The sequence below is a fragment of the Oryzias melastigma genome, linkage group LG9 (genome assembly GCF_002922805.2).
Source record: "Oryzias melastigma strain HK-1 linkage group LG9, ASM292280v2, whole genome shotgun sequence".
Classification (NCBI taxonomy): domain Eukaryota; kingdom Metazoa; phylum Chordata; class Actinopteri; order Beloniformes; family Adrianichthyidae; genus Oryzias; species Oryzias melastigma.
Genome location: NC_050520.1, coordinates 3564299 through 3591091, shown reverse-complemented (window position 1 = coordinate 3591091; position 26793 = coordinate 3564299). Strand labels below are relative to the sequence as shown.

Here is a 26793-nt window from a genome sequence, read left to right as displayed (position 1 = left end):
GACCTGTTGTTGTGGGGGTCGGCGTAGCTTTGACGTGCTCCTGGTCATGCGGTTCAAACTGGGAGGAAGACGACTCGACTTCAGAGATCTTCTCAGAATAACCACAAAGACAAACCGAACCGTCGGGGGGGTGTGTGTGTGTGTGGGTGTGTGTGGGGGGGGGTCAGAGCTTGTTGTAGCTGTAGCTGGTGTGTCATTCCGCTCTGACAGGAGGAGAATCAAAAGTTAAGACAAAAACTAGTGAGATCTTTAGAATCAAACTAAGTGTTCTGGACACAAAAACACAGACGACGTGACGAGTCAGCAGACGCTGCAGCCAGCAGATGTCTGAGATACGGGGGTTGTGGCTGCTGGGGGGTCCACAGCCTCTCGGCAGGAAGGTCCTGGTTCTATCGATTCTGTGAGTGGAGGTTCCCCCTCACAAAAGGGTGACCCCAAAGTGTCCCTTTGTGACCCCGACGTGACCTTTCACCCTCTAACTTCCTCCGTCGATCCACTTCTTCATTTTCTTCAAGAACAGCAGTTTAATGAAAAACAACATGTACGAAAGTTTGTGCTTTTAATGTTTTCAATGATCAAAATGTGAAATGAAAGCCAACAGGAAGTGAAGCTCTGATGTTCATTCTCACACAGAAACAAAGACTCAAGTCCTCCTCTAAGACTAACTTCGACCTTTATTGTCTCTGAATCAGAGCTGGAGAGGAAACTCCGCGCCAACGACCGCGACTTCAACCTGTCCTTCAGATACGCGGTGAGTGTTCGTCGGCAGCAGCGGCTCTTTCTCCACGTCCTCTCACATCAACGGAGGAGATGCGAGCGGATGCCGGCCGCGCCGCTGAGACAAAACACTTTTCTGAGCTGGTATTTACAGAAGAGAGGCTCTCCTGGGGCGGGCCGTCGTTCGTGAGTGTCTGTTATCAGGAGACAGGAAGTCAGCTGAAGGAGCTGAAGCTGCTGCTGAAACTTCAGCTAAAAATAGATGAAGTTTTCACTCTGATTTAGGAGCTCCTAGAAACACAAGATCAATTTACAGAAAACAAAGAGCAGAACTGCAGAAAGCAGGAAAGAAAAATGTTCTCCAAAGTTCATTAACCCTTTAACACCTGAGGTGTCGCCGGTCACGCTTACACACAAAAATCTTTAACGTAGGTGTAAGTTCTCAACCGTTAAAAGGATCATTCCTGCAGATTCAAAACCTGCTGGAATGATCATGTTAACGGTTGAAAACTTACAGTAAATCAAAGAGCATAAACACTGGAGCTCCAGTGTTAAACTAAACTCCTGTAGTTGAACCTGAATCCCCAGGTGGGAAGAGCGATCCTGGTGACTGTAGATGTTTCTCGTCATGCGCTGGAAGCAGAAGTCTGCGGCGTGTAAACACTCTCTTTCCTGTCCCTATTCAGGCTTTTACAGGGAGAACAAAAATGCTGGTGTGGGCGGTGTTGTTAGTGAAAAGATCCAGTGATAACATGACGCTCAGGCCCAGTCTGGAGGACTTTGGCTTCACTACAAGATCCACCTGATACACGTTCACAGAGCTCGCCATGAGCTCAGCGTGCATAAAGGAGAAAAGCAGGAAGCTTTTATTTTCTGTCCGTACCAGAACCGGAGGCTCCGGGCAGGAACGGGCACAGAGAAGCCGGACCGGGGGCAGATTTGATGATTCAACTCGTCAAAATTAGGAATAAGTCAGAATGTGGACGAAAACATGCCGTAATCTTGATATAAAATGACTTTACAGCAGAACATTTTGGAGTTTTTACTTCAAACGGTGGTTTTTGTTCTCATTTTGGTGCCATTTTCACCAACGGGTTGAAGTCCCTCAGAAACTCAGGGAAACGCTGCGTTCATGTGGTGTTGGAATAGTTGGAAAAATGACTGTCCAACTGGGACATGAATGCAGAATGAGTCTGCATCTGAACAAAAGTGAATTCATGCGTCGATAAGGAGACACCTGAACTACATAGAAAAGGCATTAATGTGGGTAATCGAGCTTGTTTATTCCAGTTTGGGGGCCAGATTAAATGGACTAACAGAGAATCACTTGGAGCTCAGTGAGCACAACCAGAATTCATACTAAAGGGTTAAAATAGTTAAGATTGATTTTCTATTTGACCTGTAGTCCAAAAATATGATAAAGTTCACCTATAAAAGATCTGATTTAGCTTTGTGATATTAAAAATAACAGTAATTTACATAATACAAACTAGTAAACATGCTTTAGGACTGAAAAACACATAATTTGTTAAATGCATTTGACTTTTTCAGCAAAAATGAGGAAATAACCTAAAAAAATAACCAGAAATAACCAAAAAATTATTATTATTATTTTTTAATAATACAATTGAGACATGGATTATTGGCCTTTGAGCCTTTGGGAGAAAAGGAAGTGATGCTACTAATGTTGAAAAACACAAAAAAAGAATTTTAATTGAATTTATGTAAAATAAAAAAGTGAAAACTGGATGTTTCTCAGATTATCTCACAAGATTTAAACTTGATTTTTGATTTTAAAATGCCCTTTATTGGACCATTCTAATATTTACATGTTAACCCACATAAACACATAACTTTAGTTTGTCAGATTAATTAATTTCTGGTGGAGATGCACATAAATGGTATAATAAACTGTGTATAATATTTTTTAAGTCAATGCTGACATTAAACTCCTCTCTTCAACAGTTACTGCATTGAGATGATCCTGTGTGACACAAGGGTCTTTTATTTTGAAAGGAAGTCATGTGACTCTCTGTCAGAAATTATAAACGTTTTTATATTTCAAATAGGTGCTATTTTGTCTTTGTTAAATTTATGCCTAAAATAACCTACAGTTATGATCAAAGAAAACCTGGTTATTTTATATTTATCATAACTTAAACACAAAGTAACGTCTTATTTTCTAAAGCTGAAGTCAGACTTAGTGACTCCAGATGGGCTGTTGTTGGTGCGAAATCGATCAAAGACTCTTTAAGTGTTAAAGGTTGGAGACTCCTGATCGATATGGAGAAATATTTATGAGATAAGACATTCGTTAGAATATGTTAAAAAGAAATAAAAGAAAAATATAAATATTTTATTTTATTCAAGGAAATTTTCAATCAAAAATGATGAATTAAGGAGGATGAAATAAATGCTAATATTAATGTTGGTCTAAGAAAAGAACTAAGAGATCAGACCGGAGAGGAAGTGGTGTCAGGACGGAGCCCTGAGGACCGCCAGCACCAACGAGAACCAGCCACTGAAAGATAACATTTGACTGAGTGCAGCAGAAGAAGAGATTCACAGCAGTCTGTACAGATGTGAGAGATACCCGTCAGTTCTGAGAAGAAGAGGCTTCTGGGTAATCCAGCCACCAGAGGAGGCTTATGGGGGTTTTTCATTCAGGGGTTTATCGGGGCGTTTTTCTGACTTTTGTATAAATGTGAGAGAAAAACATCTTTAAATTGTCAGAAGTATTTTTTTAATTAAACGCTTCAAAGCAGCTTAAAGAAATCTAATCTGATGTAAAGACTCGTGATTCTGTCCGTTTTATTCTCTAGACAAATGCAATCAAGACGTCCAAGTACAACCTCTTCAGCTTCCTACCCCTGAACCTGTTTGAACAGTTCCAGAGGATCGCTAACGCCTACTTCCTGGTTCTGCTGGTGCTTCAGGTAAAGAGAGAAACAGGTTGGACACTTTTAAAAAATCAATGAAAAAAACTTAAAACCGCGTCTGTTTGTGTTTCCTTTCATTTAAAATCATTTTTAAAGATGTTGAAGGTTTTAGATCAGAATAATCTAATAATCTAAACAGCATCAGTTTGTTTCTGCAGCAGACTAACGCTGAATTTGGAAGATGTAGTTTTTATTTCTGGTCGGATTACTCTACCTGCTTTTGTCTACTTTTCAACTTGTTTTTATTCATATTAAAAAATGAATTTATTTTGGAAATTCAAATGCAAACTACATACAGATTTTTGCAGCTCAATAAGCTGGAATTAAAACAATTTTAATTCTTTTAAAATATTTTGGAATTCTTGGTCTTTTGTTTGTACATTTAACCTAGAAACCATTTTAATTTGACTTTTTTGTTTGTTTGATTGTTTATTTCAAGTGGCAGCAATCAACAACTTTTTATTTTTTAATTGATCAAAAATAATCCAATTTGGAAGATAAAAACAAAAGAAAACTTGCTGCAGTGAATTCTCCATCTTTTTGGAATTACAGGAGGATTAACAGTTTATGGAGAAAAAAGAATTTATGCTCTGAAGTTGTTCTGTTAAAATGCTTTTATGTGTTTTTGTGAAAAGGACAAAAATGACACATTTGGTTTTGTTCCTTATATTTCTGCGTTCGTCTTACTTGTTAGTTTAACGTCTGAGACTGTGTCCATACTCTAACCCTAACTAATAAAAACTATCTATTGTTCTGGATCTTAAAGATAATTTAGAAAACGCTCACTACTTTTTTTTTTAACAGCTCATTTGACGTCAGCGATTTCATGGAGTGAAAATCAAATGAATACAAACATTTTAAAATATCTATTTGTGACTCTACTGTGTTTTGATGATGAAAATGTTGATAGTTTAATTAAAAAAAATACATTTCAACTTTTTTTTTTTTACAAAAATTGTTCAAACAACCTCCGTTCGCTAATGCAGTGAGCATCAACACTGGTTTTATGCAAAGACTTCTGGGAAATTTCTAGGACGCTGGCTTTTGTAACAGTAGCTTCAGAGAGCACTGCAGGATGGCCAATGCTCTATACAGTGAAGGAACTCAGGAGAACCTGAGGTCACTGCAGGTCCATATTCCTGATGGAGGCTCCTGCTCCTCCAAACGGAGGCTCAGTTATGTCCTTTGGAATGATGGAAATCATTTAGAAACGATCTGTGGATCATGTGGTTCTGACATTTGAAGAGTCACAACATCGCGTCCACCTTCGTCACGTTACAGCCGTGTCAGCCCAACAGGAAACTGTTGAGTCACATGTGAGCAGAAAGGAGGAAGTTTCTTCTCCAGCGCAGGAAATGACCTCACTGTGTGCAAAACCAGCACATTACACAAGAACCTGCCGCTGCTGAAACAACAGATAGAGTCACACTCATTAAAAAAGACATTTTATTATTCGTCAGTTTAGACCATCGACTCTGTACCGAGAACTGGACTGTGGCGTTCCAAACAGGAAGTGGCTCCAAGAAGCCAAAATCCCATAAACTTCTATGTAGAAATAATCAGCTGTTATCAGTCACTCTATTGGTCAGAATAAACATTCTGGATCTGATATTTTTTAACATCTGTCTCATAATCCGATTTTGTATGTATTTTTTCTGTAGTTTAAGTTATAAAATGACCAATCATATGCCTCACTAAAAGTAGGTGGAGCCTGCTGACACCAACACCCGACGTTCAAAACGTTTGGTAGATTTTGTGAATGACCAGTCTCAGTAGTAGGGGTGTGGCCTTCCAACAAGCTCCCTCCTGATTGGCCAGAGTGGTTGCCATAGAAACGATGACTCCGACTAAATGGATCAATCACTGCTCACTGATAACTTCTGGCTCCAAGATGGCGGCGTCCGTATAAAAAAAATAGCAACTGAATTGACTTGAGTTGGTTGGAGCCGGAAGTTAGTTGTTTTCTATGGATGATGTCACACTCACTCAGTCCAGTTCTCATATACAATTCATGGTTTCTATATATGAATTACTGACAGTTTGGCAACACAACAGTTCAGTCAAAGTCACGAAGATCTACGTTTTCTAAAGTAGGATTTTTTTTTTTTGCACCTTGATCTCTTGTTTTCGTGATAGAAAATGTTTTATTTTTGTATGACCAACACTTTCAAACTTTGATTTAAACATTGAACAAACGTAGGTGACATAAATGTGGAGGTGTGACGTTTGTGTTCCTGTTGTTCAGGTGATTCCTCAGATCTCCTCTCTGTCCTGGTTCACCACCGTGGTTCCTCTCATCCTGGTGCTGTCCGTCACCGCGGCCAAAGACGCGACCGATGACATCGTACGTACAGTCGCTCAGACGCTCAGACGCAAACGCAGAGTCAGCTTTTCATCTGGGAAAACATTTAGCTCTAGATCGTTTATCGGATACAGAAACGATTAAGACAAAAGGAAAAAGGTTTTCCAGTTTTCTAACATTGAAGTTCATCAAAGATGTATTTTTTTCATGGAAAATAGAAATAAGTGTTTATACTTTTAAAAACTGAAACTTTCATGAAGACAGACAGACAGACAGACAGACAGACAGACAGACAGACAGACAGACAGACAGACAGACAGACAGACAGACAGACAGACAGACAGATAGATAGACAGATAGACAGATAGATAGACTTTATTAATCCTTACAGAGATGATGTCACTGTCCTTGCTCCATACATCACATCACAGTTAAATTAAAAACAAAACCCATAACAGAATATAATAGCTAGTAATCGTTAAAACAGCGAACGATTACTTTCCTTCTGGTTAAATTCTTTTCCAGTAGCTGTTAGCGACTCGGTTCCACACGAGTGAAGGACGAATGTTTTCCGTTTCCGTTGAATGTGTAACTTTGAATATCTAAATATCACTGTTACTGTGTAATCTGCTGGTTGATGTGGCCGCCGCACATCCAGAACGTTCCTCCTCTTATCGGGTCTTTGCTGTAATCATTGTTTATTCTGGTCGTCTCCTCCGCTAGCAGGATCCGTCAGCGCCTGATAACGGGATGAAGGACGAGTTTGAGGTTTAAATAGTGACTTTCTAGTTTCTAATGGACCTCTATGGTCCTCATTGGTCGATGTCAGTCCCTCTTTCAGATCCTGTTCATGAGGGGCAATAAGTCACAAAGTTCCTCTTTCTTTTCTTACAAAAGCCTCGACGATCTGAGCAGAAGTTCAGGGATTTTTCTTCATCTGTCGCTTTTCGGAAGCTGAAAGAGAACAGGGAATTCCCTGCAAACAATGAGGAGGAAGTGGCTTTTCACTTCAGCTACCAGAGAGAGGATTTCATGTCAAACGGCTGGAGTTATGGGTCCAACCTCACCTCCACGAGCAGAAACAAGAGTCCTTCGTGGAGCTGCTGAGCTGGAAGCTGCTCCTCCAAAGGACTCATTCGAAAACCAAACGTGATGGTTGGAAAGAGGAGTCACAGAAACATGTTATTAACCCCTCAAAAGAGGGGAGGAGCCTCAGGTTATGATGACCTTTCAGCCTCCATCCACCGATGGAGCCATGATGATGTCATGTAAAGTAAAAACAAAAGTCCGTTTTGAAATCAAAACATCCAAAACTACCAAATGTTTGGTTTCAAAACTTCTGAAAAAAACAAGATTTGTTCGTCATGATATTATTTTTGACGAGGATTCAAAGTATTGTAGATCAGATTGTTGTCGTTAAAACCAGAGAGACAAGTTCAATTCTTTTCTACAGCTTTAAACTTTCCTTTTTGGAGTTTTTCTTTTGTGTGACTTTATCAGACTGTGTGATTCATTAAACCTCCTCTTTCATATTTCTGTGTCATGGAGACAGTCACAGCTGACGAGCAGGACAAGAATAATCCCAGAGATTAGACAGTGACCGTACATCATGAGAGAAGGAGATTACTGACGAAATGTTTGGTTTTAATGAAGGGAAGAACCAGGTTTGTTTTTTTTTCTCTTTTTTTTAGTAAAACTCCAAACTTTCTCTGCCGGGTTTTGGTCCTTTCCCTGTTTCCCCAACAACCTTCTGGCGGTTAGTTTGACCCGTTAATCAGTAATTAGGACGGCCCGCTCTCTGTTTGAAAGCGACCACATAAAGTCAAATATTAACTCTGCTTTTCTGATGTTTTCTTTTCTGTGAGAGGAAATCTCCAGCATCTCTTAAAGGTTTTCTGTCTCTTTTGGAGACTCCAGAAGCTCCACCTCCTTTAGAACATGTTGCTGAACGACAAAGTGAAGAACCTTCCGTCCGTGTTCGTCCTCCGACTCAAAGCTGTCCTTGTTTTCTCGTTTGTCTCTTTTCCAGAATCGCCATCGGAGCGACAACCGAGTCAACAACCGTAAAGTCCAGGTTCTTATAGACAGAAAGTACGTTTGGTTTCATGTTTTTAGAGCTTGTTATTTCTGGGTTGTTTTCCTCACTGTTAGGCGTTCCTCAAGGAACCCCTCTGGGCCCTCTAGGAATTTACCACAAAAGCTCCAAAAAGATTCATTTTCATCTGTTTAAACTCATTGTGACCTACCCACAACAACAAACCAACAAACCATAGACTGTATATGAGAACTGGACCGAGTGAGTGTGACGTCATGCATAGAAAACAGTTTACTTCCTTCTTCAACCAAATCAAACTAATTCAGCCGCCATGTTTTTTGGTGAGTCATCGTTTCTATGGTTCTGGCCAATCAGGAGCGAGCATGCTGGAAGGCCACACCCCCTACCACAATAAAGCAGGCTACACCTGTCAAAGGTTTTGAACCTTGAACATGGGGGTCAGCAGGCTCCACCTACTTTTATTGAGGCCTCTGATTGGTCAGTTTATAACATGAACTATAGAAAAAGTACAAATAAAGAGGATTATTATGGAGAAGACGTTAAAAAGATATCAGAACCAGGATGGTTATTCTGACCAATAGAATGACTGATAACGGTTGATTAATTCTGGAAAGAAGTCTGCAGGAACTTCCTGTTTGTAAATAACTGAAACTTTTTCAACATTCGTGAATTAAAGTTCCAAACTGAACCCGTCTAGACGTGAAGGTGACACGTGAACGTTCCAAACGCTGCTTTAAGTCCCAAAACTCACACTTAAACTCCAGCCGTCACAGAAGACATTCTTCTTATTTAAACAGATTTTCTTTACTTTAAAATATGTCTGACATTACTCATCAGCTGTTGTCGTTATGATGCCGAACCGTGTCTGCAGCCGTGGCTCCTTCAGCAGCAGGAAGGCCGGACGGGATCTTGGGCGGCAGCAGAGAACTAATGAGGTTAAACCTCCTGATCTACCCATCAGTCACTGCTGACCCCCCCCACCACCACCACGCCAGCCGAGCTCAGGAAGACTCGCCGCCTTTTTCAGACGCATTCAAAGAGCAATGATGCAGGAAACAGCAGGAAATTGACTTTCACCGGCTGGTTCCTCAGACCGGTCCAGACTGGTCCAAACACGCTAACCTGATTCCTTCTTATCCACTAGATCAGGAGTCGGTAACCTCTGACGGTAAAAGAGCTTTTGGGCTCGTTTTCTACTGATCTAATCCTAGAAGGAGCCGCATGTCGTACTTTAGCCTTTGAGAAATTTGGATTTGGATTCATGACTTTCTTATTTTTTAATAATAAATATGAATTTTATGTATTTTTTTGGCACAAACAAAAGCAACAATATAAAAAGAAGTTAGCATCTCTCAAAATGTGATTTATTTATTCTTTTTCAAAATAAAAGCTGCTCTGTTCCAAACAGGATCATCTCAGTGTAGATTGGAACAGCTAGTAACTAATGTTGTGCAGCATAAGATAATCTATGCTTTTAACTCAAAGATCAAACTATTTCCCAAAGTTTTGCTTTGCATATAAAATCTGATCATCTTGGAGGTAGAGTTGATCAAACAAGACATCTTCAGGTCAACAGGATCTAAAAACCTACAGAGTTTATCATTTATTTACACCTCAGACTTCAATTTATACATTTAACTCATCTAAATTAAATCAGTGCTAATTAAGTAATCCTACTTTAACAAATTGCTATTTTATTTTCTTTCATTTATTTATTCCTTTTTTTGTTCTTTTTTCCTCTGTGTCCTCAGCAGTCTTACACTGCTGGGTTTTGTTATTTTAGTTTGTGGTTTGGTAGTCTTAGTTTTCAGGCTTTGTTTATTTGTTTCTTTAGGTAGTTTTGTTTAGATGGAGCTGCTGACTCTGACGGTCGACATGCTGGTCAGGAGTCTCCATGATTTATTCTCTGTTTGATCAAAGATCCACATGTGGATCTGGAGCTGCAGGTTGTAACTATTTTGGAGTTTAGCTAATATTTCAGCTACATGCTAACTGTTTTGACTAACTTTGGCTTTTTTTTTATTTTTTAAGCTGTTTTGGCATTTAACTAATATTTTAGCTGGCTATCAGCTTCAGCATCTTCAGTAGCTAAATTCATCTTACATCATTCACACTAGTATTATCACAGCTAATGCTATATATCTAGATTTTAGATAGTTTAAAGTTAATGATGGTTAAGATCTGTGTTTTACATCTACTTTAAACATGACCTGATTAGTCGATTAATGAATCTGTGATTAGTGGACTATTAAAATAATCATCAGTGGGAGCTCCAGTTCACGTTTCCTTTACTTGTATACCTGAGTATACTTTCTGGGTTTTACCTGCTTTAAGCACCATGTGGTTTTTTTTTTGTTTCTCTGATTCCTGATAACGTTGTGAAACACTTTGTGAGTCGCTCTCTGAGAGAACTGTTATATATAAATAAAGATTTACTTACTTTACTTACTCCCGCTCTCAGGCTCTGCAGCGACAAATGGATGAACGTCCAGGTGGGAGACATCATCAGGCTGGAGAACAACCAGTTTGTCACCGTGAGTGAAGACTGTCCAAACGTTTGTGTTTAAACGTGTCTGAGCGTTTATCTCTGCTGAAGGAAACTCGAGCCGCTCCTCATTCCGACAGTCTTTCCGGGTTTATGAGCCGTCGTCTCCATGCTTGTCTTTGGACTTTCAGGCTGACCTGCTGCTGCTCTCCAGCAGTGAACCGCTCAACCTGGTTTACGTGGAGACGGCCGAGCTGGACGGGTTTGTGGATTTATGTCTCAAAAATGAGGATTTTGTGTTTTAAAGTCACATCTGCTGAGTGTCTCCCCGTGTCCTCCTCAGGGAGACCAATCTGAAGGTGCGCCAGGCGCTGCCGGTGACCGGGGAGCTGGGAGAGGACATGGAAAAGCTGGCAGACTTCAACGGTAGAACCGGAACCAGAACACAAAACGCTCAGTGAACCACACATGGACAAACGGTTCTGTCAGGCAGGAGGTCTGCTGCAGAACTCTCTGCCAGCAAACAGGAAAATACTTTTAATTCCTCCAAGAAAGTTTCTAAACAGAACCAGACGGCCTCATTCATCCCATCCGCCGCCGCCGTCCGGGCCTGAAAGAAAAATTGAACGTTTGGGCTGAACGACACACTACGATATATGAAACGAATGGATTAGGAATGTGGGCGTGGCTAACAAAAAACCTCTGTTGCTAAGGAAATACAATTCTGCTGATTCTTCTAAAAACGACATCGATGTGTTCATAACCCCAGACGACAAAAATGTAATGGTTGCTATGGAGATAAACCAACAGAAAGGCTAACATTTAATTTATTTTATTTATTTATTTCTTCAGGAATATTGACACGAGGGGCTTTTATTGTTTTTTTTTCTCTGTTTTTTAATATAGTAACATCAAAATGAGCAATTATGCTTTAATTGACAGCATTTACAATCTGTATGGATCTAATTGTTCAATATAATTATTTTCTTCACAAGAACTATAATGTTAAAGCGAATATACAGCAGTAGAAACCAAATAGTTTCGTCTCTTCTGCACAGAGAACTTCTAAAGTTTCCTTTTTTCCTGCCGTACTTGAACTCATCTTTAGACTGAACATCTTAGGATCATTTTCTAAATGATTCCAGCCTGAAGGTGCAGAACAGGAAAGGGGGTGTGGTCCTGTGAGAGGACATGAAAGGTGAGACTCTGGTGAAGTCCCAGGATGCATCAGTGCATCTGCGTGAGAACAGACCTGCGGTGGTTCAAGCTTTCTTCAGAGGAGATTCCCTCCTGGAACACACAAACCCAACAGGCGTGGCAGAGGAAGCTCCTCCCTCCTGAAGCTCCTCCCATCTTCTCCACAGGTGAGGTGCGCTGCGAACCCCCCAACAACCGTCTTGACCGCTTCACGGGGACGCTGGTCTTCGGCGGCCAGAAGTACTCTCTGGACAACGAGAAGATCCTGCTGCGCGGCTGCACCCTGAGGAACACCGAGTGGTGCTTCGGCCTGGTGCTGTTCGCAGGTCGGCGCCGTGGGGGTTCGGGTCACGTCCTGTGAGCCGGACCTCCCAACTCCTTCCTGTCTGTGCTCCTCCCCCTCAGGTCCAGAAACCAAACTGATGCAGAACTGCGGGAAGAGCACGTTCAAGCGGACCAGCATCGACCGCCTCATGAACGTCCTGGTTCTCTGTGTGAGTTCTGGTTCTGGTTCTGCTGCTCCGAAACTGCATCCATAAATGAATTTGCTAATGGAGGTCATCAGATCATCTACATAAACCTTCAATCCTGATCAGATTTTTGTTTTCATCCTATAAATCTGGACTGATTTTTCTATGAAGGTTTGAACTTTGAGAGAAAATTCTGTCTGAGAAACGAGTCAAACGTGTGAAGAGTTTCATGTGATCCTGTGATCCAGGTCCAGGATCTGTGGTGGTTGAACAAACTCAGGGAATAAACCCAAGAGTCTAGATCAGGAGTCAGTAACCTTCAACACTCACGTTCAGGTCCGGTTCTTACCGACTATGATCCAGAAGGAACCACAAACTCTCTAAGACGCTAATTTATGTTTAAGCTACTGCAGCTGTTGTGATAAACACACTTTTTTGGTATAACTTAAATGTAAATATAAAGAAAAAAATAGCAGTTTATGAAAATGAAATAGTTAAGAACTTTAGTCAGAGGTTTGCATGACATCTTTTCAAAATAAAAGACATCCTGTCCCATATTTGATGATGTTTATGCAGCAAAACATTTTATTTTACCATCATTGTTACTGCATCTCGGCCAAATCAGAACAAAGTGACCCATACTGTATTTTTAGACCATGAGGAACATTTAAAACCCTTTAATTCTTAACAAAAGGAAATTTGCTTTTTAATCTGAAGTTCCTTAAGTATAAATTCTGACTGTGCACTAACCTCTGATTTTTGGTGGTAAAAGTCTCTGAAAAATCAGTCAAAATGTTTTAGTGACTGTGATGAAGCGGAAACGCTATTTTAATTTAAAAGAAAAAATCTTTTTTATTTGACTCATGGTCCGGAGCGTTGTCATGCTAACACAACAAGCGTTGCCGAGGCTCGACTGCAGCGGCAAAGAAGAGCTAAATAAATGCTGATCGTGATGATAGGTTCAGAAGAACATCAAAATGTACGAGGAAAACAATCAGAATCTCCTCCGTTCGTTTTGGACGACACTTCTTCTTCTGGCTCTATCAGAAGAAACCACAGCGCCCTCTAGTGGTTGTTAGTGGAAACAACTGTTAAAGGGAAACCTGTTGCTAGTGGAAAAATATCAAATATATGAGCCTAAAAAACCAATCACAAATACGTCGCTCCTGAGTTTAAGTCACACCCCTAGAAAAACCATGTAAAAACTGAGACTTATACTCCGGCAAATACGTATGGAGTGATTTTTGTGCCACTATGTTGCAAGCATAAGTCACGGTTTTGAGATCCAAATTTTCTAAGTTGTCAAATAAATGCAAAGTGTTGCAAATGAAATATTTAACATTGGCTTTGAAAAACTTTTTTTTTTTTCGCTTTGCAAACTTTTTTTTGCTTGCAAAAAGTATTTTTGCGTTGGCAAACTTTTCTTTTCTTTAAAAAAAAAAAGTTTTTAGATGCGTAGTGCCTAATCTTTTTTTGCAAGCAAAAAAAAGTTTGCTAAGCGAGAAACATTTTTTTAAGTAAATATTAAATATTTTTATTTACAAATTATGTTTTTTTTTCTTAACACTTTACATTTTTTATTTAGGACATTTTGATCTCAAAACTGTGACTTTTGTTTGCAACATAAAACCACTCCATAAATTCGGTCTTTGAAGCAGCAGTCCTCCTGTTGGAGCTCCGCCCCTCGCCGCGTTCAGGACCCCGTGATGACGTTTTGACGGCTCCGTGACGTTCCTGTCCTCCTGCAGATCTTCGGCTTCCTGGCCGTCATGTGCGTCGTTCTGGCCATCGGGAACTACATCTGGGAAACCAAGGAAGGATCCGGCTTCACCGCCTTCCTGCCGAGGGACGACGGCATCAGCGCCGGTTTCTCCACCTTCCTCACCTTCTGGTCGTACATCATCATCCTCAACACCGTGGTGCCCATCTCGCTCTACGTCAGGTGGGAGTTCTTCCCGTTCTTAGCCCAGGAGCTGCGGGGAATCCACTCAGTGATGCTGGTCCGTCTCGTCTTCAGCGTGGAGATCATCCGTCTGGGGAACAGCTTCTACATCGACTGGGACAGGAAGATGTACCACGCCCACAGCGACACCCCCGCCGAGGCCCGCACCACCACCCTGAACGAGGAGCTGGGCCAGATCAAGTACGTCTTCAGTGACAAGACGGGAACTCTCACCCAGAACATCATGGTCTTCAACAAGTGCTCCATCAACGGCAAATCCTACGGTACGGTAGCCCCTCCCACTTCAGCATCTGTGGAGCTTCACGCTCAGAGTTTGACCTTCGCTCCTCTAATGTTTGGCAGGTTATGTTGGTGACGACACCGAACACCGACCAGAACATTTAAAGGTGAGTCGGTTCAAATCTGATCAATAGAAGCTAGTGGAGCTCGTGGCCCCGCCCATCTGTTCGATGTCACAGATACAGTCTCTTTCAAACAGCATGTTTTTGTCTAACGATTTAATAAATACAACATGACAAAAACACCAAACACACAATTTTCATAGTTGTGGGTTTTTAATTCTTCTTCTGGAATTTGTAAATAAACTATTTGAAGTTGTTAGAAAAGAATGAAATTAACAAAATCCTATGAATATTTTATTAGTAAATGAAACAATAAAGTCTAAATATGCTCTGATAAAAAAAAAGATTCCTGTAAAGAATATTCTGAAAAACCTCCCAACAGCAGTTCTTCCTGTCCGTCATGTCAGTAAGTCGTATTGATCCTTAAATGATTCAAACCACTAATAGCTGTTCCTGCAGTGATTGGATTGACGTTTTACACATTAGATGAGCTCATTGGAGCCCAGTGGAGCCGACCAATCAGAGCGGAGGGTGTGACCTTTTGGCCTCTGCTGTTCTCAGTAATAACTCACTCCCATTGTGGCGGTTCGGTAATCATGCGGTTCGGTTCAGCTCAGTCAGCTGGTCGTGGTTTTGTTTGACTTTGTGAAATTCAGTGGAAAAAGTTCAAAAACAAACATAGATTTACCATTAATGACCGTCAGATTTAAGCTTGTGAAACGCATTTGAACTAAAGTTTACATGACGGTCAGTCTGGAAATGACGTGGAGAGAAACGACTGCAGGAAATGTTGAAACCACATTTGGCTCCAACGTTTGTATTAATGTTGGACGTGAAACTGGAGACACTTTGAAAGTCAGTTTTTCCACAGATGTTTAAAGCCTAATTTAAGTCCCAGCTGTCCATACGGGTGGATACGGGTAACATTAAAGGGTAACCAAGCAGGACAGGTGGAGGCTGACTCCACCCACAGCCGAAATGGGAGAATCCAGTCAGAGGGGCGGGGCTGGAGAACAGGACTGGTATCATTACTGGAGCTGCAGGTCATGATGTGAAATGGGACTAAAATGATTTGACCATCACGAAATTAAAATGTAATACCTCGTTTGAACCTGTAGGGGGCAGCACACAGACGGTCTAGACTATATTTTCAAGAAAGTTTGTCAAATTTGGCAACAACCCACAGACAGCACTTATAAAGCCCCATCTATAGAAGTCGACAGACAAAAACAGCTGATTTAAGGCTTGATTATCCTTAAACACAATGTGTCAAAGTCTTGGCCCGAGGGCCGGATCCAGATCCAATTTTTAAAGTTTTAAACATTTTCATTCTGCTTGTTTTTTGGACTAATTTGGCATTTACTACGATTTTTTGGGCTATTTTGGACATTAGATAATATTCAGCTGCATGCTAGCTGTTTTGGCTAATATAGGCAGGGGGAGGGACTTCCGGCTATTCATTTTTGGCGCCATATTTTTCTCTCTGTTGCCAGATTGTCTTGATTGAGTTTGACGCACCTGTCATACAGCGTTATGTAAACAGAAGAAGCTCCAACGATTGTTCTGCTTCTCCTGGAGGGAGTTTCAGTTTGGCCACTAGGTGGCGATAGCACTATAGCATTACATCTTATTCCAGAAGAAGAAAGTATGAGGAAAAAACGATGTTTTAGACCACAAGTAGTTACTTTAAAAAATATTTCCTTAAAAGAGTTTAGAAAATTCCTGCCTGAGTTTATGAAGATGTTCATTTAGTCAGAATGTATGTTTACATCAATTAGCGTTAGCATTAGCCGTCTTATGGGAAATCCCATTATACGTTAGCATCAAGCTAGCAGACTTTAGCTTTATGCGTTAGATCGATCTCTACTTTCATGGATCAATTATTGATCCATTAAGCTTAGATTGGTTTTATCAGCCCAGCTCCACTCTTGCGCCCCTGTGGGACGCGGCCGCTCCTCTCTACGACCCTCCATGGATCTGGACACCCCAAAAACCCACATGGGTCAACCCCCACACGGTGCTCGTGACCGAGAGTGGAGAATGTTTCATTTTCATTTTACTCCTTGGTGTTCTCCTCCTGCTCCACAGCACAGGAACGCCGTGGATTTCTCCTTCAATCCGCTCGCCGACCCCCGCTTCGTCTTCCACGACCGCTCCCTGGTGGAGGCGGTGAAGCTGGAGAACCCGGAGGTTCACACTTTCTTCAGGCTGCTGGCGCTCTGCCACACCGTCATGGCGGAGGAGAAGACGGAAGGTGATCAAAGGGAACAGTTCCTGACATTCACCTGGCTCAGGTAGAAGAGTCTCTTTGTGCTGAAACACCTGTGCCCCCCCCCAGGTGAGCTGTTCTATCAGGCCCAGTCTCCAGATGAGGGAGCGCTGGTGACCGCAGCCAGGAACTTTGGATTCGTCTTCCGCTCACGCACGCCGGACAGCATCTGCATCGTGGAGATGGGAAAGCAGCTCAGCTACGAACTCCTGGCGATCCTGGACTTCAACAACGTTCGGAAGAGGATGTCGGTGATCGGTACGACCAGCACATGCTTTCTGTTAGGGCGGGCTCTCATGAGCGCCGACGTCCTCGGGTCATTTTCCATTCTGGAAATGAAACCCAGATGTGTTCTGGTCCGTGTGTGTGTGCTTGTATTCCTCACAGTGCGGGGTCCAGAGGGGAAGCTGTCCCTCTACTGTAAAGGAGCCGACACCATCATCTACGAGAAGCTGCATCCGTCCTGCAGAAAGCTGATGGACATCACAACAGAGCACCTGAACGTCAGTGACACACCTGTGTGTGGGTGTGTGTGTGTGGGGGGGGTGTGTGTGTGCAGTCGTGAGGACCCTCTCCTGACATGCGTTTCGGGGACGTCCTGCATGGATCACATCAGAGATGAACTTTATTGTCATGAAAAACATGAACAGGAAGCCTCATGACTTCACACAGAAACATTAGATCGACTTTACTTCAGACAATCAGTCATGATGGTTTTATTATCGAGTTTGATTAACAAAAAACTAAACTTTTATATTTATGAACTTCTTCATTTTTAAAGTTCAGGATCCAAATCCTTCATTTATAAAGTTAATTCAAAGATGAAGGTAACACAACTATCAGCTCAGGTCATGGATCCTAAATCAGAAGCATGTGTGTATTGTGTGTGTGTGGGTGTGTTTCTTTCAGTTTTGTCGGCAACAAATTAAAAGTGTTGCCAAAGTTTTTTCCACTTCCTGCCCTCTACTCGACTCGACTCGACTGCACTCGACTCGACTCGACTCGACTCGACTCGACTCGACTGCACTCTACTCTACTCGACTGCACTCTACTCGACTCGACTCGACTCCGGATCTGTTTTTCATGCAGGAACTGAGTTTTCATCGAACATCTAAGAGACACTTTAGTTTAGGAGACAATCACTACACAAATCTACACACAAACACACTCATGCACTCAAGTGTCTTCAAAGACACACATACATGCATGCAAACATAAACACACAAACATAAACACACAAACATAAACACACACACACAGCTGTAAATAAAGTGAAGTTGAGGTGGAACATCTCAGCTCTCGTTCCTCCATCATCTTCCTCCATCATCTTCCTCCATCATCTTCCTCCTTCATCTTCCATCATCTTCTTCCATCACCCTACTCCATCATCTTCCTCCTTCTCATCTTCCTCCTTCATCTTCCTCCTCCATCTTCCTCCTTCTCATCTTCCTCCTTCATCTTCCTCCTCCATCTTCCTCCTCCATCTTCCTCCTTCATCTTCCTCCATCATTTTCCTCCTCCATCTTCCTCCTTCATTTTCCTCCTTCCTCTTCCTCGTCTGGTTTTTCTTTTCACACAAACCTTCGTTCTTCAAACTTGACTCCGTGTTCCTGCACGACCTGCAGGAGTTCGCCGGCGAGGGTTTACGGACTCTGGCGCTGGCCTACAAGGACTTGGGCGAGGAGGATTTCCGTGAGTGGAAACAGCGCCACCATGAGGCCAGCACCTCCCTGGACGACCGAGAGGGCAAGCTGGACCAGCTGTACGAGGAGATCGAGACGGACCTGCTGGTAAAGCGAGTCAGACTCGAGTGAACATGGTTGTGTGTCTGTGTGTGTTTGTGTTAATCTCAGCAAAGATGTGTGAGCTCAAATCAGGATCGGGTGAACAAGATTGAAAACTTTAAAAATAGACACTGTAACTGAGAACAAAATGAACATTTGAAAAACAAGACATTGTAAATTGTAAATTCAATTTTCTGTTTTTTATTTTTATTTTCAAGATTTATTTTAAGTTTTCATCTTTTTCTTCAAATGTTCAAAACTTTTTTTAAATGTTGTTTCCAGTTACGTCTATTTTTCCGAGTTTTGAATCTTCGTTCACCTTAAGCTGATTTGATCCCATGAAGACGCTTCAGGACGAGTTCCTCCTCACGAACATGACTTCTGTCCTGCAGCTGCTCGGAGCCACGGCCATCGAGGACAAACTTCAGGACGGAGTTCCTCAGACCATCGAGCAGCTGGCCAAAGCCGACATCAAAGTCTGGGTTCTGACTGGAGACAAGCAGGGTACGTCACTGTTCTCCTGGGATGGTCTGAACCACTTCAGCTCTTAGTTTCTGGGACTTTGGTTCCACATCCGGGTTGTGTTTTAAATACACCAACATTTGAAATGTTTTCCTGTAAACAGCCGAGGATGTCGTTGGACATTCAGGATCTGGTTTGTTTCTCCATCTCCGTAAATCTTGATAACATGTTTCTGAGAAAGCTGAGAGAGCAGATCTTTGTTCTGGAAACATTTCATGTGATTATAAAAGTTAAAACCAAACACAAACCTTCCAGAAGCGGTGAGACGAGCTGCAGACGTCACGTACTCATCAGGACGGCGTCTGCGAGCGTTTCGGCTTCACTCTGCCACTTCCTGTTTCCATATTTTCTCTTTCGGTTTTTTTTTCTGAATACAGATCCGAAGTGAAAGCGGCTCACGCAAATTAGATCTGTTCAGAAGATCAAACTGATCCTAGAGGAGTTTAGCAGCTTTCAACCAGCCCAGTGTCCTTGTGGTAGAGTGTCCGACCTGAGACTGGAAGGTCGTGAGTTCAAATCCCGGCTGAATTATTCCAAAGACTCTAAAGATGAACGATCAGCATTAGGGGGAGGGGTTAACCGAGTGCAGCTGTGTCTGCAGCTCACCACTCCCCCGGGGGAGGGGTCGACCGTGGAGAACAAATGTCTCGCACCTGATGTGTGACATCCATTCTTCCATTCATCTCTGGCTCCTCCTTCTCTTCGTGAGAAATGTTCAAAAATGTTCAGAACTTTGAGCGAATGTTCGTCGTTCCTCGTAGAACTCCGTCCTCAGACTGAAACATGAACCATAAGATGTTTGTTTTGTCCTGCAGAAACCGCCGAGAACATCGGCTACTCCTGCAACCTGCTGCGCGAGGAGATGAACGAGGTCTTCGTCGTCTCCGGGAACTCGGGGGACGAAGTCCAGCAGGAGCTGAGGTCGGAGGTCATTTCAAAAGCCTGGTTCTCTGTCCAGTCCAGATGTTTGCATCCGTTTGATCCGTTTTCTTTAACAGAAATGCTCTGAGTTCCATGAAACCAGAAGCAGCAGAGAACTCTGTGTTTCTGTCAGATGCCACTTCAGGGAAAGGAGCGAAGGCTGAAGACGAGGCGGTCAACGGGGACTACGGTTTAGTCATCAACGGACACAGTCTGGTACGTTGCTCACAGCTCCGCCCCTCTCCTGCTCCGTCGTAGCGTCTGACCTGGCGTCCTGTGACAGGCGTACGCCCTGGAGTCCAGCATGGAGCTGGACTTCCTGAGGACGGCGTGTTTGTGCAAAGCCGTGATCTGCTGCAGGGTGACTCCTCTGCAGAAGGCGCAGGTGGTGGAGCTGGTCAAGACGTACAAGCGGGCGGTCACTCTGGCCATCGGAGACGGCGCCAACGACGTCAGCATGATTAAAGGTACCGGCAGAGAAACATGTCCAAGACTTTAACTCTGAAGAGAAAAACGTCTTTAAGGAGAGCAGAAACTCTGTCTGCTCTGTTAACTCTCTGTTTGGAATAAACAAAAAACTCTTTTCTACTTGTTTTGATGCATTGCTGCCACCTGCTGGCCAAAAGCTGCACTGCACGTGTTGTCACACCTGAGCGTCTGTCAGCATCTTTCAGCCTTCAGGGAAAAATCATCCAAAAGTGTTTTTTCAGCTGCTTCTTCTCCTATAGGGACATTGGAGTAAAAACACATTGAAGTGAAATTTAGTTAATTTTTTTCTAAAAAATAAACAGAGGTTCTGTAAAAGTTACTCTCTGGTGCGCATCAGTTACTATCCGGACTTTTTTTTACTTCGATTTTCAGGAATAAAAATGTTCTGATCAGTAACACACCAGATTGTAACTGAAAAAAATGTTTTCTAAAAATTTAGGTAAAAAAATATTTTTTCTGGTTACTATCTGGTGCGCACCTGTTAGAATCCAGAAAGAATGGACATTCTACTTCAGTTTTTGGGAAAAACATTTTTTTAACTTCAGATTTGTTTTCCTTTAACGTCCGTTTAGGGCCACCGTACCTCGGGGAGTAATACACACGATCAATATTTTTAAAAACAAAATGTTTCCCAATATTTGTTTGAGCAGACAGTTAAAGTGTTAAACCAGTTTTATTGTTTCTTTTTAAAAGCAGGAATCAAATAAAATACAAATTCAATCATCGAATAACTCCAGACGTTGCATTCCCGGTGATGATGCTGGTGCGAGAGCTTTTTGCTGAAGATGCTGAAGCTTTTAGTTTTCCTCTAAAATTGTTAAAGGACTTAAAGTTGCAAATATTACATTAAGTGGACAAAGAATTTATAGAATTCCTTGAAAAATGAAAAAAATCCGATTAAATATAGAAATGCATAAAGATTTGAATTTAGAATGAACCCAAAACCTCATTAGATACCAAGTTAGCCACAAAAGTATTTGGCTCAAATGTTTGCTTAAAAAAAGAGAAAATTGCGTAAAAATTTCAGCATTTGTGTGAATTTTAACAATACCAAAAGTACAATCATCAGTTTCTTCAACATGCTGAATGTTTTTATTTGCATAATTTGCATAAATTGCAGAAATGTAAAATATTCCCATTTATTTCAATGGGGCTAAATATTCACATAAAATCATAGAAACCGTAAAGTTTACGGTTATCAAAAATCCAAGCGATAATGTTCTTAACGAGCTGAACGTTTTGATACCAAGACTGGAGAGATCACTAAAGTGAGTTTTATCGTTCAAAAGACTCAATAATAAGAAGGAGAAACCGAATCCGCGCCGAGTGAACGTTCACATTCACCCAACGAGCTCCAGATGAGGATGAAACGGGTTTAGTGTCTGAGGAATCGGACAGACGCCACAGAAACACCAGAACATTCCAGAGTGAAAACATTTGATCTTCAGAGCTCAGGACTCCAGGTGGACCATAAAAATGTAAACGTTCTGAAGGATTCTGAGGGACCAGAACTTTCAAACCTTTCAAAAGTAAAACTCACAGAATCCTGGAGTCTCCCCGTGTGAGACGAAGGATCGGGCTCTGAACAGAACGAAATGTCATCACTGTCAGAACTCTTTTTAAATAAAACATCTGAGTTTTCTTTAGAAACGACTTGACTGTGCTAGAAATAGAACATTTAAAGAATATGCTGACATTAACCTCAAATGTTTCATTTTAGTGATTCTCATCAGTTTCCTTCTGGTTCTGGTCTTAGTGAGTCGTCTGAAAGACAAGAACCTGCAGGACATCTACTCTAGATTCTACTGTGGATTCTACTGGAGTGGAACCAGCTCAGTGTAGAACTAGAATTAGTCATTTTCATCAGTTTGTCTGACTGATTTGATTGTTTTACAAACAGAAGACGCCACATTTGGTAACACAACTCAGAACCTCCAGACCAACCGTCAGAATTTACCAGAATCATTTCTGTGACTCTGAAAGAGCGTTTCCTCCGTTGGCGTTAACGGCGTCACAAACGCAGCGTCACGATCATTCAGGGCGCGTCCCTTTGAAGGGTCAACGGCGCTCCACGCCGCTCCTGATGGAACTCTCTTCTGTCCAGCGGCCCACATCGGCGTGGGGATCTCGGGTCAGGAGGGCATGCAGGCCGTGCTGTCCAGCGATTACTCCTTCGCCCAGTTCCGCTTCCTGCAGCGCCTCCTGCTGGTGCACGGCCGCTGGTCCTACCTGCGCATGTGCAAGTTCCTGCGCTACTTCTTCTACAAGAACTTCACCTTCACCTTCGTCCACTTCTGGTTCGGGTTCTTCTGCGGCTTCTCTGCACAGGTGAGTCCAGAACCCACAGGTCTGACGTGAGGCTTCAGGAATCCTCCATCAATAAAAAGGTTTCCAATAGGGTCAATTTCAGCTAAAACTCTTTGATTTCTGGTTTCAGTTGATCTCTTTAAACCTTTGATCCAAAGGATCAGTTTAATCTGATGCGTTTTTAGTTCACATTAAACAGTGAATCCAGTTTTCTGATTTATTTAAAGTTTCTGAATATTTTACTGGTGTTACGTTTAAATGATTCTGAATCTGCATCTACACTGTGTTTGTGTCTTTGTTTGAGTTTGTGTATTCAGTGTGTCTGTTTGCACGTCTTGTGTGTCTTTGTGTGTATTTGTGTTCTTTTGTTTGTCTTGTGTGTCCTGTAGTTTTAGACTTTATAACTTTAAACTTTTAACACTAAACCTGTTAGTTTCTTTGTGTGAGTCTTTGTGTGTCTATTTGTTTGTGTGTTTTGTTGTACATCTGTTTGTGTGTTCGTGTGTTTATTGTATTCTTGTATTTTCTGTAGTTTTTATCTTTTATATGTTAATTCCGTCAGACTAAACTTATTGTTGTAATTTATTTATAGATGTGTGAATTTTGTGTGTTTGAAAACTCTCATATAAAATTATATAATTTTAAATCCTGTTTTTCATTCATTTTAACATTTTAGTTTAATCCTGAAACATCTCATAGAAATAAATATGTCACTAAAGTCAATAATAACATCTTCATCTCCATCTCCATCTCCATCTCCATCATCTTCATCTTCATCTTCATCTTCATCTCTATCATCTTCATCTTCATCTCCATCTCCATCTCCATCTCCATCTTCATCTCCATCTTCATCTCCATCTCCATCTTCATCTCCATCTCCATCTCCATCTCCATCTCCATCTTCATCTCCATCTCCATCTCCATCTCCATCTCCATCTTCATCTCCATCATCTTCATCTCCATCTCCATCTGTTCTGCTCCTCTTTTCTCCTCTTCTCCAGTATCTCCTCGTCTGCTCGATGTTTGTCTGATTTCTCGGTTTCGTTTCTGTTTTTCGTTTGACGTTTTTCTTCTCGGTTTTCAGACGGTGTACGACGAGTGGTTCATCACGCTCTACAACCTGATGTACACGGCACTTCCTGTTCTGGGGATGGGTCTGTTCGATCAGGTGACCTTCCGGTTCCTTCACTGTCCGGGGAAGCGGGTCAGAAACTGAGAACGTTGTGTCTTGCTGTCCCATCAGGACGTGAACAGCAGCTGGAGCTTCCAGTACCCGCAGCTCTATGTTCCCGGCCAGAGGAACCTGTACTTCAGCAAGAAGGCCTTCTTCAAGTGTGCACTGCACAGCTGCTACAGCTCTCTGGTGCTCTTCTTCATCCCCTACGCCGCCCTGCAGGACACCGTCAGGGACGACGGCAAAGACGTGGCCGACTACCAGTCCTTCGCGCTGCTGACGCAGACGTGTCTGATGTTCGCCGTGAGCATCCAGGTATGAGCGCGCCCGTCAGGCGGCGCCGCAGCTGCTGGAGCTCACGTTTCTTCTGCTCCCACAGCTGGGGCTGGAGATGTCCTACTGGACGGCGGTGAACACCTTCTTCGTTCTGGGGAGTCTAGCCATGTACTTTGCCGTCACCTTCACGCTGTACAGCAACGGCATGTTCTACATCCTGCCGGCGGCGTTTCCCTTCATAGGTAAGAGCAGATTTCAAAGAGGATTCCATGTTTAGGAGGTGGATCCACGTCCTGAACCTGAAGGAGGAGCCAACACTCCTTTGAGGTTCTGCTGACGAGTTTAAACGTAAACTCACCTGTCGCCGCCGCTACGCACGATCGGTGGCTGACTGTCCACAAAGGAAACTTTAGTCTTTCATGACACATGCGTGACATACGTCATACATACGTCATTCATACGTCATTCATACATCATACATATGTCATACATACGTCATACATACGTCATACATACGTCATACATACGTCATTCATACGTCATACATACGTCATACATACGTCATACATACGTCATACATACGTCATACATACGTCATTCATATGTCATACATACGTCATTCATACATCATTCATACGTCATACATACGTCATACATACGTCATACATACGTCATACATTCGTCATACATACGTCATACATACGTCATACATACGTCATTCATACGTCATTCATACATCATACATATGTCATACATACGTCATTCATACGTCATACATATGTCATACATACGTCATACATGCGTCATACATATGTCATACATCCATCACGTTTCTTTTTTCCGATCTTTTCTCCGTTCAGGAACAGCTCGTAATTCCCTGAGCCAGCCCAATGTTTGGCTGACCGTTCTCCTGACCTCCATCCTGTGCGTCCTGCCCGTGGTCACCTACCGCTTCCTGCTGACTCAGCTCTGCCCCACCATCAACGAGAAGGTGGAGTAACCTTAGTATGACGGAGCTTTCTGAGAGGAAAGAGTTTTAACCCAAACGTGTGTCTTCCAGGTGATGTACAAGGTGAGGCAGGCCAAAGCCACGCCCCCTCCTCCTTCACAGCGCGCTCGCATCCGCCGCACCAGTTCCCGCCGCTCCGGCTACGCCTTCTCGCACGCTCAGGGCTACGGCGACTTGGTGACGTCGGGTCGATACCTGCGGCGCCCGCCCATGCCCCGCCCCTCGGGCTTCGTCAACATGGGTCGCGCCACCACGGGCTTCAGCCCCATGGGCCGATCCGCCGGGTACAGCCCCACGGGGCGGAGCCAGAACACTAAGGCCCCGGACGTGGAGGTGACGTCGCTGCAGATGTTCAGGACGATCCCCGACCCCGCCCTCTGAGCGGCGCCGCAGCAACCGCAGACTTTTCCTGAGATCTCCAGGAAGGGGGCGGGGCCAGGGATAAGACACGCCCCTTATGGAAGGGGTAAAGTAAGAAATCGGGACAGAGGACGGACACTAGAGGGGGGGGCACGGGTCACCATGTTTACAGTTTTCTACAGATTCTACTTTTCTACCTGCAGAAGTGCCTTTAGCCCCTCCTCCTGAAGCCCCCCAAGGGAGGAGGGGCTGACTACATGCCCCTCCCCCCACATGCAAACCAGCCTAAGAGCCTTTTAAAGAACTATTCAGATGTTTCTAGAACTTTGTTTGGGTCAGAGTGAGACCGGCGGGGGTCACACGACAACACGAAGAAAAGATCCGAAGATTCATCCTGAAAGCAGCGCCGTCTATAAGACGACCACGGCCACGACCACGACCACGACCCTGACGGAGGATCGCAAAGCAAACTCAACAAGGAGCCAAACTTATCTGTTATTTATTTACAAAAACAACCAAACGTTACGAGAACCGAAGCTCCGAGACAGGAAACCTCGGCTCTGTTGCTGCTAGCTGGGGGAGGAGCTCCAACAGGAGACGTCCAATCAGGTGCTCTGTACAATTAAGGGAAAATCTACAGAGATAGCAGAAGAAAACAGACAGACGACCTCCCACTCTGACGGAAAATGTAAAAGAAAACACAAACAATCAAACAGAATTCCAGCCTCAGCCGTAAGAAGACTCGACAGTAAAGTAGAGTTGGAATCACTGACTGTACCAGAGAACTGGACCGAGTGAGCGATGGACTCACTGTTGGGTAAAGTAGCAGCCAGTTGCCCACAAACACTTAGGGAGTCCCAGGCTGAACACTTAATTATGTCTAAAATAATTTTCACAAGATAAAAAAATAATAACTAAAATAAAATAATTTCCTTTAATAAATCAACACTGGAGTGAGGTAAGACTAAAGGGTTTGGTCCCCCCGTCTCTGTGCAGTAATGGACTATTCCATAGTGACAGCAGAAAGACTCGCCGTCATTCGTTCGGCGAGAAAGTGAGAGTTAGTGCGTTCAGTGAATTCAATATTTACTTCTTATAAATAAAGTACAAAACACATCTGTTTTTACATTTAAAAGTGATTTCAGTTTTTTATATTATCAAAACATTTGGATTCTTGAGGTTGACGAACCATTAAAGTCATTTTAACAGATG

The 26793-nt window shown here is 42.7% G+C and overlaps 1 protein-coding gene across 4 annotated transcripts in view; it reads left to right on the top strand.

The window, feature by feature from the left end:
- LOC112148260 (phospholipid-transporting ATPase ID) overlaps positions 1-25948 on the top strand; it is a 40696-nt gene extending 14748 nt beyond the window's left edge. For all 4 annotated transcript variants that reach the window (XM_024275204.2, XM_024275205.2, XM_036213396.1 and 1 more), the window contains exons 3-28: positions 693-751; positions 3540-3653; positions 5902-6000; positions 7988-8049; positions 10476-10548; positions 10691-10761; positions 10843-10925; positions 11864-12022; positions 12102-12190; positions 13915-14108; positions 14184-14392; positions 14472-14515; positions 16559-16724; positions 16809-16997; positions 17127-17242; positions 18365-18529; positions 18916-19027; positions 19861-19966; positions 20044-20182; positions 20250-20433; positions 22560-22783; positions 23847-23930; positions 24006-24251; positions 24316-24454; positions 25073-25203; positions 25273-25948. In XM_024275204.2, the coding sequence (XP_024130972.1) occupies positions 693-751; positions 3540-3653; positions 5902-6000; positions 7988-8049; positions 10476-10548; positions 10691-10761; positions 10843-10925; positions 11864-12022; positions 12102-12190; positions 13915-14108; positions 14184-14392; positions 14472-14515; positions 16559-16724; positions 16809-16997; positions 17127-17242; positions 18365-18529; positions 18916-19027; positions 19861-19966; positions 20044-20182; positions 20250-20433; positions 22560-22783; positions 23847-23930; positions 24006-24251; positions 24316-24454; positions 25073-25203; positions 25273-25602 (3587 nt within the window). In that variant the 3' untranslated portion in view covers positions 25603-25948. The remainder of the gene's footprint in view (positions 1-692; positions 752-3539; positions 3654-5901; positions 6001-7987; positions 8050-10475; positions 10549-10690; positions 10762-10842; positions 10926-11863; positions 12023-12101; positions 12191-13914; positions 14109-14183; positions 14393-14471; positions 14516-16558; positions 16725-16808; positions 16998-17126; positions 17243-18364; positions 18530-18915; positions 19028-19860; positions 19967-20043; positions 20183-20249; positions 20434-22559; positions 22784-23846; positions 23931-24005; positions 24252-24315; positions 24455-25072; positions 25204-25272) is intronic.
- Positions 25949-26793: the final 845 nt, after the last annotated feature.